At 38.1% G+C, this 17,185-nt stretch overlaps 1 protein-coding gene across 9 annotated transcripts in view; it reads right to left on the bottom strand.

The window, feature by feature from the left end:
- FRY (FRY microtubule binding protein) overlaps window positions 1-17,185 on the bottom strand; it is a 566,260-nt gene that overhangs the window by 74,312 nt on the left and 474,763 nt on the right. For all 9 annotated transcript variants that reach the window (XM_072611868.1, XM_072611863.1, XM_072611870.1 and 6 more), the window contains 4 exons: window positions 15,891-15,973; window positions 8,262-8,412; window positions 6,152-6,255; window positions 4,941-5,126 (listed from right to left, as the gene is read on the bottom strand). In XM_072611868.1, the coding sequence (XP_072467969.1) occupies window positions 4,941-5,126; window positions 6,152-6,255; window positions 8,262-8,412; window positions 15,891-15,973 (524 nt within the window). The remainder of the gene's footprint in view (window positions 1-4,940; window positions 5,127-6,151; window positions 6,256-8,261; window positions 8,413-15,890; window positions 15,974-17,185) is intronic.

Below are 17,185 nucleotides of genomic sequence, written 5' to 3'. Positions count from 1 at the left end.
ATACAAGATATAAAAGTTTCAAATACAAAGACTGGTTTTTAAATTGTACCAACCAACTGGATTAAAAAAAAAAACTTCATTATTTTCAGGCAGCAGTCCTAAGTAAAATACATACATCAGCTGTCCTGAGAATTCCATCAAATAACAACTTAATGGCATAAAATTGTTTTTAAAATCCAAGTGCTGCCTATTGTCTATATCTCCCAAGAGCTATATTTAAGGGAAATATTTGACATCAGGAAATCAGCACTACTTTTCAAAGTACTCCAAAGGATAATAAACTACCTTCAGGAAGCATACTGTTCACTCAATAAGGTGAAAATTAATTCTTTCAGTGAACTAGTAATTATCTGAAAGGAGAAAACTTACTTAGTAATGACTCTGATATGCTGGAAATACTGGATTTTTAGTAATATATAGGTAAGGTCTTCTTTCCAGACAAAGGGGGCAGTCAGGTTTTTCAAGTACATTTTCCAAGAGTTCAAATCTGAAGGCTTAAGTCAATAGGTATTTTTGAAAGAGCAATAACATATAGTTTAATAAGAATAGGAATTATGGAAAATGGGACATGTATAAAAGAACTTGCCAGTGACACATATTGTTCTTATTCTCAAAAGGGGGAAAGGGATTCTAGGAACTAGACTGTTGAATCTGATGTCATTTCCCGGTAAAATTCAAGAATGGATTATTAAATAGATTGGTTCTAATACTTTTAAAAGGAATTTCCAAAATGGAAATATTGCTAAATTGAAAAAGTGTGACTAATGATATCAAGGGTACTGTCATCGAAAACATGTATTTTTTAAAATTTAAACTTAGAATTACCAGTATTTGGTGGTGATGAAGAAAATGTAAGCGGAAGGCATAACCATTTGATTGAGTGTATACAAAGTAGTTAGTTTACACATCCAGGACAAAGCATACGTATGTACATTAAGCAAAGTTTGAAAACTGTATTCCTTTAAACATAAGATCAAACCTTTTTCTTGGATACCATAAGACTACATTGTCATAATTCGATTTGATTTTTCTATTCTCTGAACAGGAACATTGGGAAGGAGTCAGCCTAGATTCACTAAGAACAAATTATGGCAAAGCCACCTAATTTCTCTTTTTGAGAAGGGTATTAGACGGGTAGATCTGAATAATCCTGTAAGCGTTGGATTTCAGAAAGGCCTTTGACAGTCTCTCATGATATAATCATGAACAAGATGTAACAAATGTGTCCTGAAGTGGTCACTACAAAGTAGTTGATGACTGAGTGTTGACAAAGATCCAGGTCAGACCAGAAGGAGGTGTTAAGTCACACTATATTGCTCACTGAGTAGCTGATGGCACAGTGAATAGAATGCTGGGCCTGGAGTCAGGCTCTTCCTGAGTTCAAATCTGGCTTCAGATGCTTACTAGCTGTGTGACCTGGGTCAAGTCACTTAACTGTTTGCCTCAGTCTCCTCATCTGTAAAATGAGTTGGAGAAGGAAATGGCCAACTACTCAAGTACTTTTGCCAAGAAAACCCCAAAAAGGGGTCATGAAGAGTCAGAAATGACTGAAACAACCAAACAATAATATTCCTCACTTCTGGTGATTCGTGTAGGCACACATGATACCAGAAGAAGACAACTAGATAGCATTATAAAGTCTTGCAGAAAAATCGAAGACTTTACTGGCATAGGGTTATGCCAATTAAAGATAAAGCAGAAGACAAAGGAAGACCTGGGAATTGAACATCTGGATAACAAGATGGTATTAAAAATAGGATTTGGATTTCTGGAGGATGGCTTAAGAAATAGGAATGGCAACTTTTGGTTAGGGATTGGATATACCTAACAAGAGTTGGGGAGAATAAGTTTGTCTTTTATCTTGTAAATCTAATTACACTGAGAAAGTTAAGAGGAAGAATATCTACAAGCTAGATATCATGAAAAGGAGCTATAATATAGGAAGGAGAATGGCAGTACAGACACTTAGAAAGTCAAAGGAGATAATGTTCATAATGTTAAATGTATATACTCTGATGCCCAAAGTATGGGTAAGATGTAAACTGAGACAGAGGTCCTAACATAAGTATTTCTTGTAGGAAAGATGAAGAGATACAGGCTAGATGATAGTACAATTAGGTAGACTCATAACCGGTTGACTAACTAGATCCGAGGCATAGTAATAAATGGTTTGATGTCAACTTGGAAGAAAAACTCCAGGGGATGTCCCAAGAATCTGTGCTTGGTTCTGTATTATCTCTTTAAAAAAATCATCAATATTATGGATAAAAGCATACATGACATGCTTACCACATTGGGGTATGACACAAAGCTGACAGGGATAGCTAACACACTGAATGACAGAGTCAGGATTCAGCAAGATCTTGACAGACTACAGAAGATTGGGTTTATAAGTCTAATAAGGTGAAATTGTATAGGGAAAAATGCCAATCTTACAACTGGGTTCAATTAACCAATAAATATTTATTAAGTGCCTACTATGTGCCTGGCACTGTGTTAAGTGCTGGAGAAACAAGTACAAATAAAAACATAGACAGTTCTTGTCAACGAAGAAGCTTACAATCTAATGGTGGAAGACAACATGCAAAGCAGAGGTGGGGGTGGGCAAGAAGGTATCTGGGATAGGGGCACAATGGAGAGTTCTAGAGAAGTCCAAAAGCAGTGTGGCTAGTGGAAAATGGGGAGAAAAACTGTGCTGAGTCCCCCTCTTTAAATAGAGGCCCTGGAGAAGCCCATGGTCCTGTCCTCTAGTCGTAGGGTTCAAAGAACCACCTTCACAAGTACAAGATAGGGGATATATAATTAGAAAGTCATACACCTCAAATGATCTGTGGGGTCTTCAAGGACTGTAATCTAAGTAGAAATCAACCATCTGTTAGAGCTGATAAAAAAGCTAATATGATCTGGGGCTGCATCAGGAGGCATTTTGTCTAGGACTAGAGGGAGATAGTCTTGCTATACTCTATCCTTGGTCAGAATATATATGTGGAGTATTGTATTTCTGGGTCTGCAATTGAATGAAGGACATTGTTAAGTTAGAGAGAACTGAGTAGAGGGTAACTGGGATGGTAAAAGGGCTTGAATTCATGCCATAGGAAAACTGGTTCAAAGAACTAGAAAAAGTGAGCTTGAAAATAAGAACATTAGGGGAACATGGTAACTATCTTCAAATATTTGAAAGGCCTTTATATGGAAGAGGAATTAAATTTATTCTGTTCAACCCCAGAGGGCATAACTAGGAACTATGGGTAGAAATTGTAAAGGGGTAAATTCAGGCTAGATGCAAAAAAACATTTCCTAATATGAGATCCGTTGAAAGGTTGCATGGGTTACCCTGTCAGAGAATGTGTTCCTCTTCATTGGGGTATTTCAGCCAAAAACTGGACAATCAGTAGGTGAATGTGCTATGAAAGAGATTCTTGTTCAGGTATAGGCTGGACTATCTGACCTCTAAGGAAAGTCTCCTTTGAATGTTAAGACTCTGATTTTATACTAGAACTAGTGGTGAGATGCAAGGCTCAGATTTGTCCCATTTACCATTAAAAAAAATATCAATGACTTGGATGAAGAGGGAAGGCATACTTATCAGATTTGGAGATGACAGAAAGCTGAAGAGGAGAGTGAATACTGAATGAAAGAGTAATGCTATAAAAAATATCTCAGGATGCTGGGAGGAATGATCAAATTTGACAAAATAAAATTTAATAGATACATACGTAAGTGTTCTCAAAATCAACAGCCCAAAAGCAGAATGAGAGAGGCTTTCCTTTACAGTCAGTGTGGAAAGATGTATAGGTTTTAGTTGACTGAAAGCTAAACAGAAGTCATCAGTGTGGGGTGGTTGCCTAGAATGCTGATGCAATCTTAAACTTCAGGAATAAAAGCATGGTTCCCAGAAAAAGAAATAGAGAATAATCTTATTGTATGGTGGAGCAGATACAGAATATGATGTTCAGACCAGGAGAACAATCTATACAGTAACAGAAATAATGTAAAAACAAGCAACTCTGAAAGGTTTAGGAATTCTGATCAACACAATGACCCATTCCAAAGGACTTCATGCTGAAACATGCTGTTCACCTCCAGATGGAGAGTCGATAGTGTCAGAGTACAAACTTCTTTCTTTCTTCTTTCTTTCTTTCTTTCTTTCTTTCTTTCTTTCTTTCTTTCTTTCTTTCTTTCTTTCTTTCTTTCTTTCTTTCTTCCTTCCTTCCTTCCTTCCTTCCTTCCTTTCTTTCTTTTCTTCCTTCCTTCTTTCCTTTTTTTGGAGGGGAACATAGCTAATGTAGAAATTCATTTTTTATGACTATATAGCTGTAATAGGCTTTTTTTCCCCTTGTCTTCTCATTAGGTGGGGGAAGGAGTGGGGAGAAAGTGAGAATTTGGAAAAACAAAAGATTTTTTAAAAAGTCTCTGTGCTAAAAAAACAACAAACAAACCAAAACAACAGAAAGTTGAAAAAAAAAGTTGACAAATGCAGTACATGTTATGTTCTCCGAGGAATAGGTGGTAGAAAGAGTGAGATGATCCTTAAGGTCAATGTGGAGGTTCTAGACGCGTGAGGAAAAATTGGATTCAGATACTGCCTTAGTTTTTTTACTAGCTGTATAACCGTGGGCAAATCACTTAACGTCTTTGGGATCCAGTTTCCTCATATATATAAAATGAAGGCAATGGTCTCTAAAATCTCTTCCAGCTTTAAACTGATGATCTCATGGTTTCTGTGGGCTTCATTTTCTTCATTGGTAAAATGAAACACTGGCCATGCATTCACATAGGGAAATTAACATTTAGCAAGACTTTATGGATTTACTGTTATGGTCGTCATGCAGAAGACTAACTATAATTGCAATACAGAAATTATTTGTTCTGAAATCTTCAGAAGTCTCAGCATTTTAGAGGCCAACTCACTCTACACCAACAATTTCTGTTTCTGTTACCTGTATAGAGGTATTCAGGGAGATAAGCTGGCTGGACTGTGAGTGTCTTGGCTTCACTCATCTCTCTGGTCTGCAGAAGGACTGATGCGATGGAATGAAAATTACTATTACAAGAAAGAGCAATCAGCAGGTGGAGAAGCAGCTTTTTACTATGTTCAAAAACTTCAGGCCGGTAATGGTCCAAACCTGAGGGGAAAAAGGAAATCTCTTTGTATAAACATATTTTTAGTTAGTTGGGAAACTACAGAAATAATAAAAATTCCAGGGTTAGTCATGGCATCCCCACCTAAAGGAACGTGTGGAGTAGAAGGTTTGTAATTTTCTTACCTTTGAAATGAGCTAACATTGTAAAGAGTGAGGCTCAAGGAAAGCAACCTGCCTTGTTCCTTACATCAAAACCTTGGAGTAAGGGTAACTGGGTCCTTCTCCTTGGCCCCTCAAGAGCATTTGATATTGCTTCCACTCCCTTTCCCCTCAATCTCCATGATGCTGCACTTTCCAGATTGTATTGCTAATTCTTTAGCCACAATTGTCTCTTCTCCTGGTTTCTCTTCTTCCCTCACCCCACAGCTGTGGATATTCTCTGACGATCCATCCTTGTCTCTTCAATCCTGCTGCCTACACTTTCCCCATCCAGTGGGGACTGGATCTGTCTTATGACTTCAGTCACCTACTGCTGATGATTCCTCTTGTCAGAGATTATCATTATTTTCACGGACCTACTTAACACTGAATTTCCTTCTACAGCAAAATGGCATTATGATCGCTTGCATTTGTATAGTGCTTTAAGGTCTGTAGAGCATTTTACAAATGTCACCTCATTTTTTCCTCACAACCACGCTGGGAGGCAGGTGCTGTTTTTGTACTCATTTTATAAATGAGGAAACTTAGGCAAACAGAAAGGTTACCACACAGCTGAGAAGAGGCTGGACTTGAATCAGGTCTTCCTGCTTCTATGTCCAGCACTTTGTCCACTTAGACACCTAGGTGCCTCCTGATATTATCACCAATTTTTTCCAGGGTATTTGGATTATTGTTTAATTGTAGGTCCTGAAGCTAACATGAAAACCCAATGAACAATGGAAAGCAATGTTCTATAATGAAGAATGGGAGTGATGAAGTTTGAAAAGAATACTAACAAAATCCCTTTTCTCAGCTTGTGCCCATGTGGTATACAGAAGGATCATGATTCTTCTTGGAACTAGCCTTACCTAAGAAGACAGCATGAAGTAGTAGGGGTAGATGAAGGGCCCAGTCTTCTCTCACACTGTGATCCACAACCATCTCAGTCATAAAAATAACAGCAATATTGCACCTGATCAAAAAAATGTGAAATTAGAGATGGAGAGGATAAATATAATAACACATCACTAAATCTTTTCCCTCTACTTATTAGTATTTTATTTTTTCCAATTACATGTAAAAATAGTTTTCATCATTCACTTTTATAAGATTCTGAACTCCAAATTTTTTTCTCCCTGTCTCCCCTCCCCCTTCCCAAGATGGCAAGCAGCCTGATGTAGGCTATACATGCACACTCATATTAAAAATATTTCCACATTAGTCATGTTGTGAAAGAAGAATCAGAACAAAAGTGAAAATCCACAAGAAAGAAAAAACAACAAAAAAAGTGAAAATGGCATTCTTTGATCCACATTCAGACTCCATAGTTCTCTCTCTGGATGTGGACAGCATTTTCCATCATGACAATTCGGAATTGTCTTAGATCATTGTACTGTTGAGAAGAGCCAAGTTTATCAAAGTTGCATATCACTAAATCTTGGTAAAATTAAAACCTCCCAGTGCCCTCTGAATTAGCAGATCAATGGATCAATAAACATTGGTTACGCACCTACCATGAGCCAGGCCCAGTGCAAGGTGCTGGGAATACTGAGAAATGCGAAAGACAGATTCCCTGTCTTCTAGAGGCCCATAGTCTCTTGGAGGAGACAACAGGTAAACAACTACTTACGAACAAGATATGCACAGGATAAACGGGAAATAACAGAGGGAAGGCCCTAGAATTGTGGAGCATTGGGAAAATCTTGCAGAAGATGGGATTTTAGTAGAGACTTAAAGGAATCCAGGGAAGCCAGGAGGTAGAGAGGAGCAGGGAAAGGATTTCAGAAATGGGGAACAGAGAGAAAATGCTCTAAGTTGGAAAATAGAGCGTATGAGGTCCCTGCTCCAAGAAATGGCTCCATACTGATTCTTTCAGTTCCACAGGCATTTATTAAGTATCCATTTATTATGTGCCAAGCTCTATGCTTGGTTTTGGGGATGCAAAGATAAAACCAGCAGTGTCTGCCTTCAAGGAACCTACATTTGAATAAATCAAATAAAATGCAAATATGCATTTTTATGGACAGACAAGGCCTAATCACAGAGGGGAGAGGCTTTGGATCACAAAAGGCATGTTCAGGAGGAGACCTGAGCTGAGCTTGGAAGGAAGTTAAGTTTTACAGCACACAGAAATGAGGAGAAAGAGCATCCATGGTACAGAGGATCTCCTGTGCAAAGGCATGGAAGTGGGAGGTGGGATACTGTGAATGAGAAACAACAACCAGTCCAACTTGAAAGGAACTTACAGTGTGTGATGGGGAAAATGTAAAAAAAAAGTCTGGAAATATAAGCAGAGTATTTACTAGGTGGTGGGAGGATGGTATGATGGGGTATTAGCAAATATCTTATTTCTATCCTTATAACAATCCTGAGAGGTAGGTACTATTATTTTCCTCATTTTACAGACGAGGAAATGAAGCACAGAGAGGGTTAGTGACTTGTCCAACTAATATGTATCTGAGGCTGAATTTGAACTTAGGACCTCCTGATTTCAAGTCCACACTATCTACTGTGACATCTACCAGCGGGAATGCAAGATCCTTGTCTTTATTTTGCTTCAATCTTGGAAGCCCCAAGTAATTAAAGTTGTCGTGGGAAGACTCTAGTGAAAAACCAGAATGGGCCAGAAAGGTTTTGTGATTTACAACTAGGACAAGAATATATGTTAGCTAGTGTAAATCCAGTAAATGCATGGATAATTAAGAGTCTACTATGTTGTGAGTGAGATGGCTCAGGAGAAGAAAGTGAGGTTGGTGACCTTGCACAGCCCTCCCTCACTCAAATCAAAGTCAAATGCAAGTCATGTCATCATCTTGATGTCATGGTCCTCTTTGAGAACGAAGGACAAACACAACAATGTTGTGAGCATTTTTAAAGACCAACCCATTTTGGAATTCAAAGTAGGCTCCTCAAGGTCCTCTGGGAGAAAAGACTAATCAAACTAAGATTTTATTATATTTAACTGAACAGTCAACTCACCTATGGAGTGGTCCCCGGGGAGTGATGGTTTCTGGGAGGTAATCAACCAGGGGTGCCCAGCATCCTCCCGTGCAGGGCATTGGCAAAGGCTGTGGCTGTTTGGTCTCTGTGATATTCAATAACCATCCAGTATATGGAGAAATTGGATCATCTACAAGGCAAGAGAGAGAATTATACTTCATTTCCAAGAGGGAAGATGCCCCTTTTTACTACTTAGTAAATAGAAGACAGATATATCAATGACCTGTGATTTCCTTATTGTGGGAACTCCCTCTACCAACACACTCATAACCAATATATCCCTAATAGGCTTATAGAGTTCCCTGAAGTTCACAGAGATTAAACAACTTCTCCATAGTCATAGAGCTAGTTTATGTCCCAGTTATGGTTTGTAACCAGGTCTTCCTGACTCCAAATTCAGCGCTCTATTATACTACTTAGGACCTCCTGATTTGCTATTTAAAAGACAACCTACAAATTTCACAATAGTTACAATGACTTCCATCTATTCAGTATGGTCAAAAACTTATTAAGAATCTTTTAGTCACTTAACTCCTTCTAGGTCTCAATTTCCTCATTTGCAAAATGAGAGAATTAGATGAGATGGCTTCTTCCAGCCTAAGATCTATGATTCTCTATGTAAAGTCTTATAATAAGTACTGAGGATATAAAGATTAAAAACAACAACACAGGTCTTACCCACAAGGAATTAACAATATAATAGGGAGAGGGAAAATTACATACACACACACACACACACACACACATATATTTGTATGTGTGTGATAGAAGGCAGAATGAGATTGGGCAAAGGAGAGACAATAATCAATTATTTTCTATAACACAAAAATCTAAAGAGAGAGAAGCAGCTTTCAAGGGGTGACCATAGAAAAGGCTTCATGGAGGAGAAGGCACCTCAGCTGGACCTTTAAAGAAGAGGAATATTTTAACAGGCAGGGCCAAGGCTGGAGCATATTCTAGGCATAGAGGGATTGGTTGTTATTAAGTTGGTTTTTAGTCAAGTCCAATTCTTTGTGACCCCATATGTGATTTTTTTTGGCAGAAATACTGGAGTGGTCTGCCACTTCCTTTTCTAGCTCATTTTACAGATGAGGAACTGAGGTAAACAGGGTTAAGTGACTTGCCCAGGGTCACACAGCTGATACGTGTCTGAGGCCAGATTTGAACTTATGAAGGTGAGTCTTCCTGATTCTAACTCAGTGCTCTATCCACTGTGCAACCTAGCTGCCCTGAAGGTTAACCTGTACAAATACAAATATTACCACAGTTCAAAAATGGTATGTTTAGAAAAGAGAGAAATACAAGAGATGTTATAGAGGGAGAATCAATAGGACTTGGTTGCTGATTGGATATGATGGAAGATTAGGGAGGAAGGAATCAGAAGTGACTGAGATCTTGAGCCAGCGTGACCAAGAGGATGACAGGGTCCTCACCTTAGCAGAAAGAGTAAAGTTTAGGGAAAGGCAATTTTAATAAAAGAAGATGACAGGTTACAGTGGTTTTGATCATTCTTATAACCCTTTCCTTATAATCCCTTTCCATATGTTCAGTTTGAGGTGCTAGAGGGCCATCCTGGTGGAGATGCCAACAGACAGACAGACGAAGATGTGAGGATGAACGGAGCTCAGGGAAGACATTAAGGCAAGATGTGTGTGTGTGTGCATATATACATAATATGCACACACACATATATACACACATAAATATCTGGGAACCATTTGCACTATAGTCAAGGGAGTGAATAAAATCTCTGAGGAAGAAAATACATAGAAAGAAGAGGAAAATGGCTGAAGACATAGCTTTGAATGGCTCTCAGATTTAGAGGTCAGCAGTTGAAATGACTTTCAAAAAAAAGGCAGACAGGTAGGAGATACAGGAAAGAATAGTGTCTTGGAAGCCAAGAAAGGAGGGAGTATCTAGGAGAAGGGTTCTTAACCTGAGGTTTATGAACTTAAAAAAATATTTTGATAATTATATTTCAAAATAATTTGTTTTCTTTGTATTATGACATATGTTATTTTAGGCATTTAAAACCATTCATTCTAAGAAGGGGCCTATGAGCACAAAAAAAAGGTTAAGAACTTCTGATCTAGGAGGAGGGGATAGTCAAAAATGTCAAATGCTGCAGAGAGCGCAGAGAGGTTAAGGAAGATGAATAATACGAAAAGGTCACTGGATTTGGCAATTAGGAGGTTGTTAGGTGACCTTGGAAAGACAACTGAATTCTCATGTCTACACAATATGAATAAAGTCGCATAATTTATCCTTTCTTTTCCAGGCTGAACATATGTTGCAGGAAGTCTCAGAAGCAAGCTGTTCGCATTTGAAAAGCTGTAGCTGAATTATTATTTTTCTTCATTTTTAATAGCGCACCTCCCTAATCATAAAGTATGCAATAAAAGGCTCTCCTTTCAAAATTAAAGCTTAAACAACACAGCTGTTTGGGCTAGGAAACTCTACTAGTGGTGGATATGTTTGCTTGCTTACATTAGTTGTTCTAGGGGATGCTGGAATAAAAAATGCTAAACTCAAATTTACTGAATTGGGCAGATGTTATGAAGGAGGTGCTTACTGTATGTAATTAACTAGTGCAATGAGGAATGAGGTTAATAGCATTCAACTCTAAGTTGATTTGGGAAGTAAAGGCAACAAATTAGCACCTGTGTTTCAATTCAAAATTCACTCAGCAAAGAATGAACAGGAGGGCTGTTGAGCTCAGTCCAACAAAATATTATATCCTCTGGGGAAACTGCTCAAATGCAATGTATGTGATCAAAAAATACCCTAAGGTACATTGTTCTATACTTTACAAAGAGCTTTCATAGGCAGCTTCATTCATTTGGTCCTCTTCATGGGGTCCTATTTACACAGCCATTTTATAGATGAGGAAACTGAAACTGACTTGCCCAAGATCAAATGGTTAGCAAGAACTGAAGTTGGAACTCAAACTTATACTTCCTGTTCACAGAGTCCAACCCCTCTCATTTAATAGACTAGTGGAGAGGTTCTGAATCCAGGTCTTTCTGACACTAGGTCCAGAGCTGCAGCATGATGCCTCTCACTAATATCTCCTCTTTCCAATACCTCCTATTTCCAAGTCTTTGTATATTCTGCATGCTCCGTACAAGTGATTCCTCATTTTCATGGGTCCTCTGAGACTTCAAAAAACGTCTTTTCCTACAGAGAAAGTGACTGAAGAACTCCTGCTCAAATAATAACAGCCAAGTTGGAAGACGGAAAACTATATTCCATGGCATAACATACAGTGGGGGTTGGGAAGAAAAAAAGAGAAAGTTAAAAGAAAAGAAAAATCTGATGTTAAAAAAGAGACTGCTCTTGTGACTGTAATTCTCTTCTAAGCAATGCAAATGTAAAACATACTGAAACAGAGATCTGGAAACCCAGAAAGGAACAGAGGAAACCTTTTGTACAAGCAGGCCTTTATCACTGAAATGATCCAGATAAATATCTGGCTTTCTTCAAGTCCCAGATAAAATCCTACTTTCTCTAGGAAAGCCTTTTCCTACTCCTTTCAACTCTAGTGCCTTTCCTCTATTGATTATTTCCTATTTATCATATATACATGTATATATACAAAGATGTATATATATATATATATATATATATATATATATATATGCACACACACATTATATATATGTATACATACACACACACACACACACACATATATATATATATTTGGTCTGTACAAAGTTATTTGTGTGTTGTCTCCTCTATCAGACTGTAAAGTCCTTGAGGGCAGGGGCTATCTTTTACCCAGCGCTGAGTGCAATGCCTATCACATGTATGCTCATGGACTGACCTCAGATGAACTAGTTTAATGATACGGTACAGGCTTAGGGATGAAGCATAATTCAGCCCGCTCTGCTCTGTCCCCTATCTGTCACAGGTACCCATTATCACTTCATTTTATTTCAAGTAGAATCCATGGGGACGGGAGACCTAGTAGCATTCTGCTAATATTAATGATCCATTTTGCCCAAGAACAAGGGTTCTTAAACTAGGGTCATAGACAGTTATGAACTAGTTACAGCTCTGTTATTTATCCAGACACACTAACAGATTATGGCTCCAGGTCTCTTCATATGAGCCCCGAAATGGTTGATTTCTTTCTAGATAAATATGTTGTAGTTACTTCATTGATCCGGATTTAGATTCAGATGCTATTACTCCCTCTAGAGCAGGCGTCCTTAATATCTTCTGTGTCAGGGACCCCTTAGGTAGTCTGGTGAAGCCCATGTATGGATGTTTTCTCAGATTAATGTTTTCAGGGGCATAAAATAAAATACAGAAAATTACAAAGGAAACTGATTATACTGAAAAACAGTCATTAAAAGTTCACAAACTACAGGTTAAGAACCTGAACCTTATTGGTAAAATGCCACGAAGTCTTTGCTATCCCTGTGAACTCCACCTGGCATAAAATGGAGCAATAATGGGTCACTGTGACAGGTGTCTTTAGCAAGTTGGGGACAGATCTGAGTGGGCTGAATTATGCTTCATCCCTAAGCCTCCACCATATCCTTAAAGTGTGGCTAGATTGAAAAGATGGTGGGAAACCAGAAAACCTTGTCAATTTCTCATATATGGTGGGATTGTGTAGTGAGATGAGCACAAAATTCAGTCAGGCTAACTCGGCCCTAGTCACATGACTAAAGGCAGTTACCTTAAAGTCTGGATTAAAATTTCTTCATCTATAATATAGGGATAACATTACCTTTTTTATCCACCTTACAGGGTTGTTTCTAGGCAAGCACTTTGTAAATCTTAAAGTGCCAAAGAAATGTGAATTCTTGGAAAATGATTAGTAAATATTATATTAGAATGGTCCCAACCTGGGAAGCTTATGGTGTCTCTGATAGGCATCAAGTTGGAGAGCTTGTAATAAGTTAAAACACAGTTCTCCATACTAATATTCTGGTTAAATGAATGTTTACCTCTTAATGATTTTTGTGGCCTATAATGACTATGTAAATTAAACTTGTCTCATAGTATTCCAAGGACAAATTTAACATTTTCTTTTTACCAATTAAATTACTAAGACTTTTTACCAATTAAAAAATCCCAAATCCAATAGTCTATTTAAAAATACAACAGATTTCACATTTATAAGAAAGAATAAGAACATGTATAGCATGAAATGACAATTCATGTCTTATCTGAATTTATAGTGACTTCTACTCCTCTGTAGTTTTGTGGCTCTCCCTGGAGCCAGTAGAGTTAAGTTAAAATGATGGCATAATTATGAGCCTGTTTTTTAAATTATAATTACACTCTGAGTCGTTCATCTAGTAACTGCTAAGTGTGTGAGGTTTTTATATAAGAGGGCTCTAAATAGGCAGTTTAAGTTTTGGTATTTTATTGATTACATCTCCCTGGTCGATTCTATGTCCTGGGGCCTAGAATACATAAATATACATCATCAATGACCCAAAGATTTAAGTGAAATAATATACTCATTGGTCCTTTTGTCCAAAGTACCGAGGTATTTGTGTCACAAAATTGCTCAGGAAATGTAACATCCCCTTGAGATATATTCTGCTGTGCTAAGCCCACCATGAAGCAGGGATGGCAGTCGGGAACACGAGGCATCATCTTTGCATAATCCAATTTCCCCACCTCAAAATGTGAATTCAAGTATACTGCCAGATGAACCAGACTTTTCTTTAACCAACAACTCTCCATTTTTCAGAAATTGGTTGCCTAGTATTTGGGTTGCCAGCATCCACTTCATTGCTAGTTAGTCAGCACTTGTACCAGGGGTGACCCAGGGCCATAGAGGACAAGTGCAAATAATCACAATAATACCACCTAGCACTTATGTAGCACTCACTATGTACCAGGCCCTTTACAATGATCTCATCTGATCCTCACAATGACCCTGGGAGATAGGTGCTATCATGATTTCCATCTTATAGATGAGGAAACTGAGGTGAACTGATTAGCCCAGGATCACATATCAGTTCATTTTATTGGACTATTAGTTTGTTGGTAGCTCTTGTGAAAAACAGTGTCATTGTTGAGTCATTTCAGATTCCTCATGACCCCATTTGGGGTTTTCTTGGCAAAGAAACTGGAGTTGTTTGCCATTTCCTTCTCCAGCTCATCTGTCAGATGAGGAAACTGAGGCAAACAGGGTTAAATGACTTACCCAAGGTCACACAGCTAGGAAGTGTCTGAGGCTGAATTTAAACTCATGAAAATGGGTCTTCCTGATTCCAAACCCAGTGTTCTATCCACTGCTTCACCTAGTTCCACCCTTGACCCTTCCCCCCACTCCAAAGGAGTGTAAGGCAGACAGCTGAAAGCAGGATTTCAGCATCTATAGATTTTCAATCACTCCTTTTTCTTACTATCCAAGATGTTCGAGAATTAATGTACATTAACTCAGAGAGCATTCCAACACAAATACTTGGCTATCTTCTTTACTTAAGTTCCCATTTCCCACAGTAACACTATGTTTGGTTATCCTAACCAATTTACCTTATAGGAGGACAACACCATATTCATGATTCATGTTAAAGCAGAAATAGCTGATCCCCAGATTCCCTTTATTAATCTCTTTGGCTCTTAGATATGCTATTAGGGCTGTTATTTTGATCCGGCATTTCTATCATGTGAAGACAAGTGCTACTTTGTACGCTGGCGCCTGAAGCAGAAAAGCCTAGGGCTTGCTAAGATAAAATGACTTGATTCTTTTGTTTGTCCATCTGCCCAAATTACAAGAAAAATAATGTTGCAAATTTATCTCTGAGCTCAAATAGATTTTAACTGTCAGCTGAATGCCTGATACAGATAGAACCAGCAATGAAGCAGAGAGATTTAGGTGAGTTGGGTTCACAGGCCAGGAGAGTCTTGCACGTGGATATTTTTTTAAAGCATCTAACAAAGCATAGAGTTTATTCTTCCCGCCCTCCACCAATTGTCAAATATTTACCAGTCCTTTCCAAACTCACCCTTATCATGTCAATAATACATATGCATATTTTCTAGCAGCAAGGAAGAATGTTATATATAGGTCACACTGATTAAGAGCTCACATTTACAGTACATTATGGTGATAAAGCATTTTATATTTATTATGCAAAAATATAAAAGCAAGGATCTGGCAGGATTTTGAATTTTAATTTCCCCATAACCTTCAGGCTATGAACCCTATGCTGATGGCAGGAGTAAGTTCCTGGCTGTATCACATTTATGGTGCCATAATAATAAAAATAGTAATAACTGACATTTTAATAGAATGCTTTGCAGTTTTCAAAGTGTTTTATATATACAGTCTCTGAATAAAATTCTGTTTATTATTATTCTTCCTCATTTATGGATAAGGAAGTCAAGACTCACAGAGGTTAAACGACTTACCCAGGGTCCTACAGTCAGAGATGGGATACAAGGCCAGGTCTTCCTGACTAGGGACAGTGGAGTTAAAATGGAATCTAAATCCATTCATTAGACCAAGCTGCCCCTCCAGTACTATCTGGTAATTAATTAGATGAAGAATCTTCAGAGCATTATGATGCTTAGTCTATTCATTCTCCAGCATTTCCCATTTTCACTTTAATAGATTCATCAATTAGTACTTACTCTTGTCCTCATCATAAGAGCCTCCGGAGCTATTGCTGTATCTTGATTCTAGCCGAGTGTGAGCCCTGATGACATTACTGAACCTTCAAATGAAAAAAATAAACCTTCATTTAAAAATACTGCATAATTAATCATAAATATTATTATTTAATCACTCTAGGGGACACCTCTTTCAGATACCACTTCTGATTCAATCTCAAGAAATACTGTAGAGACCCATGCAAAAAGTTCACATTTTCTTTTCATCAAGGAGGCTGTTATAGGTACCCCCTCTAATTTTTCTTTGGATTTATTTTTTAAAATATGTTTTATAAAAGCTTATTTATATGCATTTTGTTTCTCCTAATAGAATGCAAACTCCTTCAAGGCAGAGCCTATTTCATGTTTGCCTTTGTATCTCCAGCACTGAGTACCACACCTGGCACGTAGGAAATGTTTCATAAATAATAATAATAGTTCTAACATTTATATAGGGTCAGGCAGCTGGGTAGCACAGTGGGTAGAGCTCTGGGCCTGGAGTCAGGAAGACCCAAGTTAAAATCTGACCTCAGAAACTTACCAGATGTGTGACTCTGGCCAAGTCATTTAACCCTGTTTGCCTCAGTTTCCTCATCTGTAGAATGAACTGGAGAAGAAAACGCAAACCACTGCAGTAACTTTGCCAAGAAACCACAAATGGGGTCACAATGAGTAAAATGACTGAACAACAAGAGTATAGGGCTGGCTACCATTTATATAGTATGTTAAAGTTTTAGCATATGTTGGTTATTTGAACCTCACAACAATCCTGAAAGACTGTAACTATTATTATCCTCATTTTACTGATGAGGAAACTAAGGAAGGCAGAGGTTACATGACTTGCCCAGTGTCACCCAACTAGTAAGAGTCTAAGGCAGGATTTGCACTTGAGGCCGCCAAGTTCAGCCCTCTCTCCACTAAGTAACCTAGGATGTGGAGCAATTAACTGGTTGGTGTTTGCCCTTGTTCTCAGCCATATGATCACAGTGGTGGGAGTTTTCTTTATGCTTATTTCTGAATGTTCACAGTCTTCTAGTTTACTATAACAAATATGCAAAGTTGACCTGGCAAATATGCAAAGGCTTTAATGCAACCCACAGTATAGATTTAAGAGAAGAAGGAAAAAAATCACGGTATGTCAAGTGTTGGACCACGTCCTCTGGATTGTTGCTTCACTTGGCCTGAGGCTTTTCAGGAAATAGCTGCAGCATGAAGGTCTAATTACAAAGGGAGGCTTTCCTCCATAGTCTCTTTCCTGGGGTTAACAAGTAATAATA

This window comes from Notamacropus eugenii, chromosome 5 (assembly GCF_028372415.1).
Source record: "Notamacropus eugenii isolate mMacEug1 chromosome 5, mMacEug1.pri_v2, whole genome shotgun sequence".
NCBI lineage: Eukaryota > Metazoa > Chordata > Mammalia > Diprotodontia > Macropodidae > Notamacropus > Notamacropus eugenii.
This window is presented reverse-complemented; position numbering and strand designations above follow the sequence as displayed.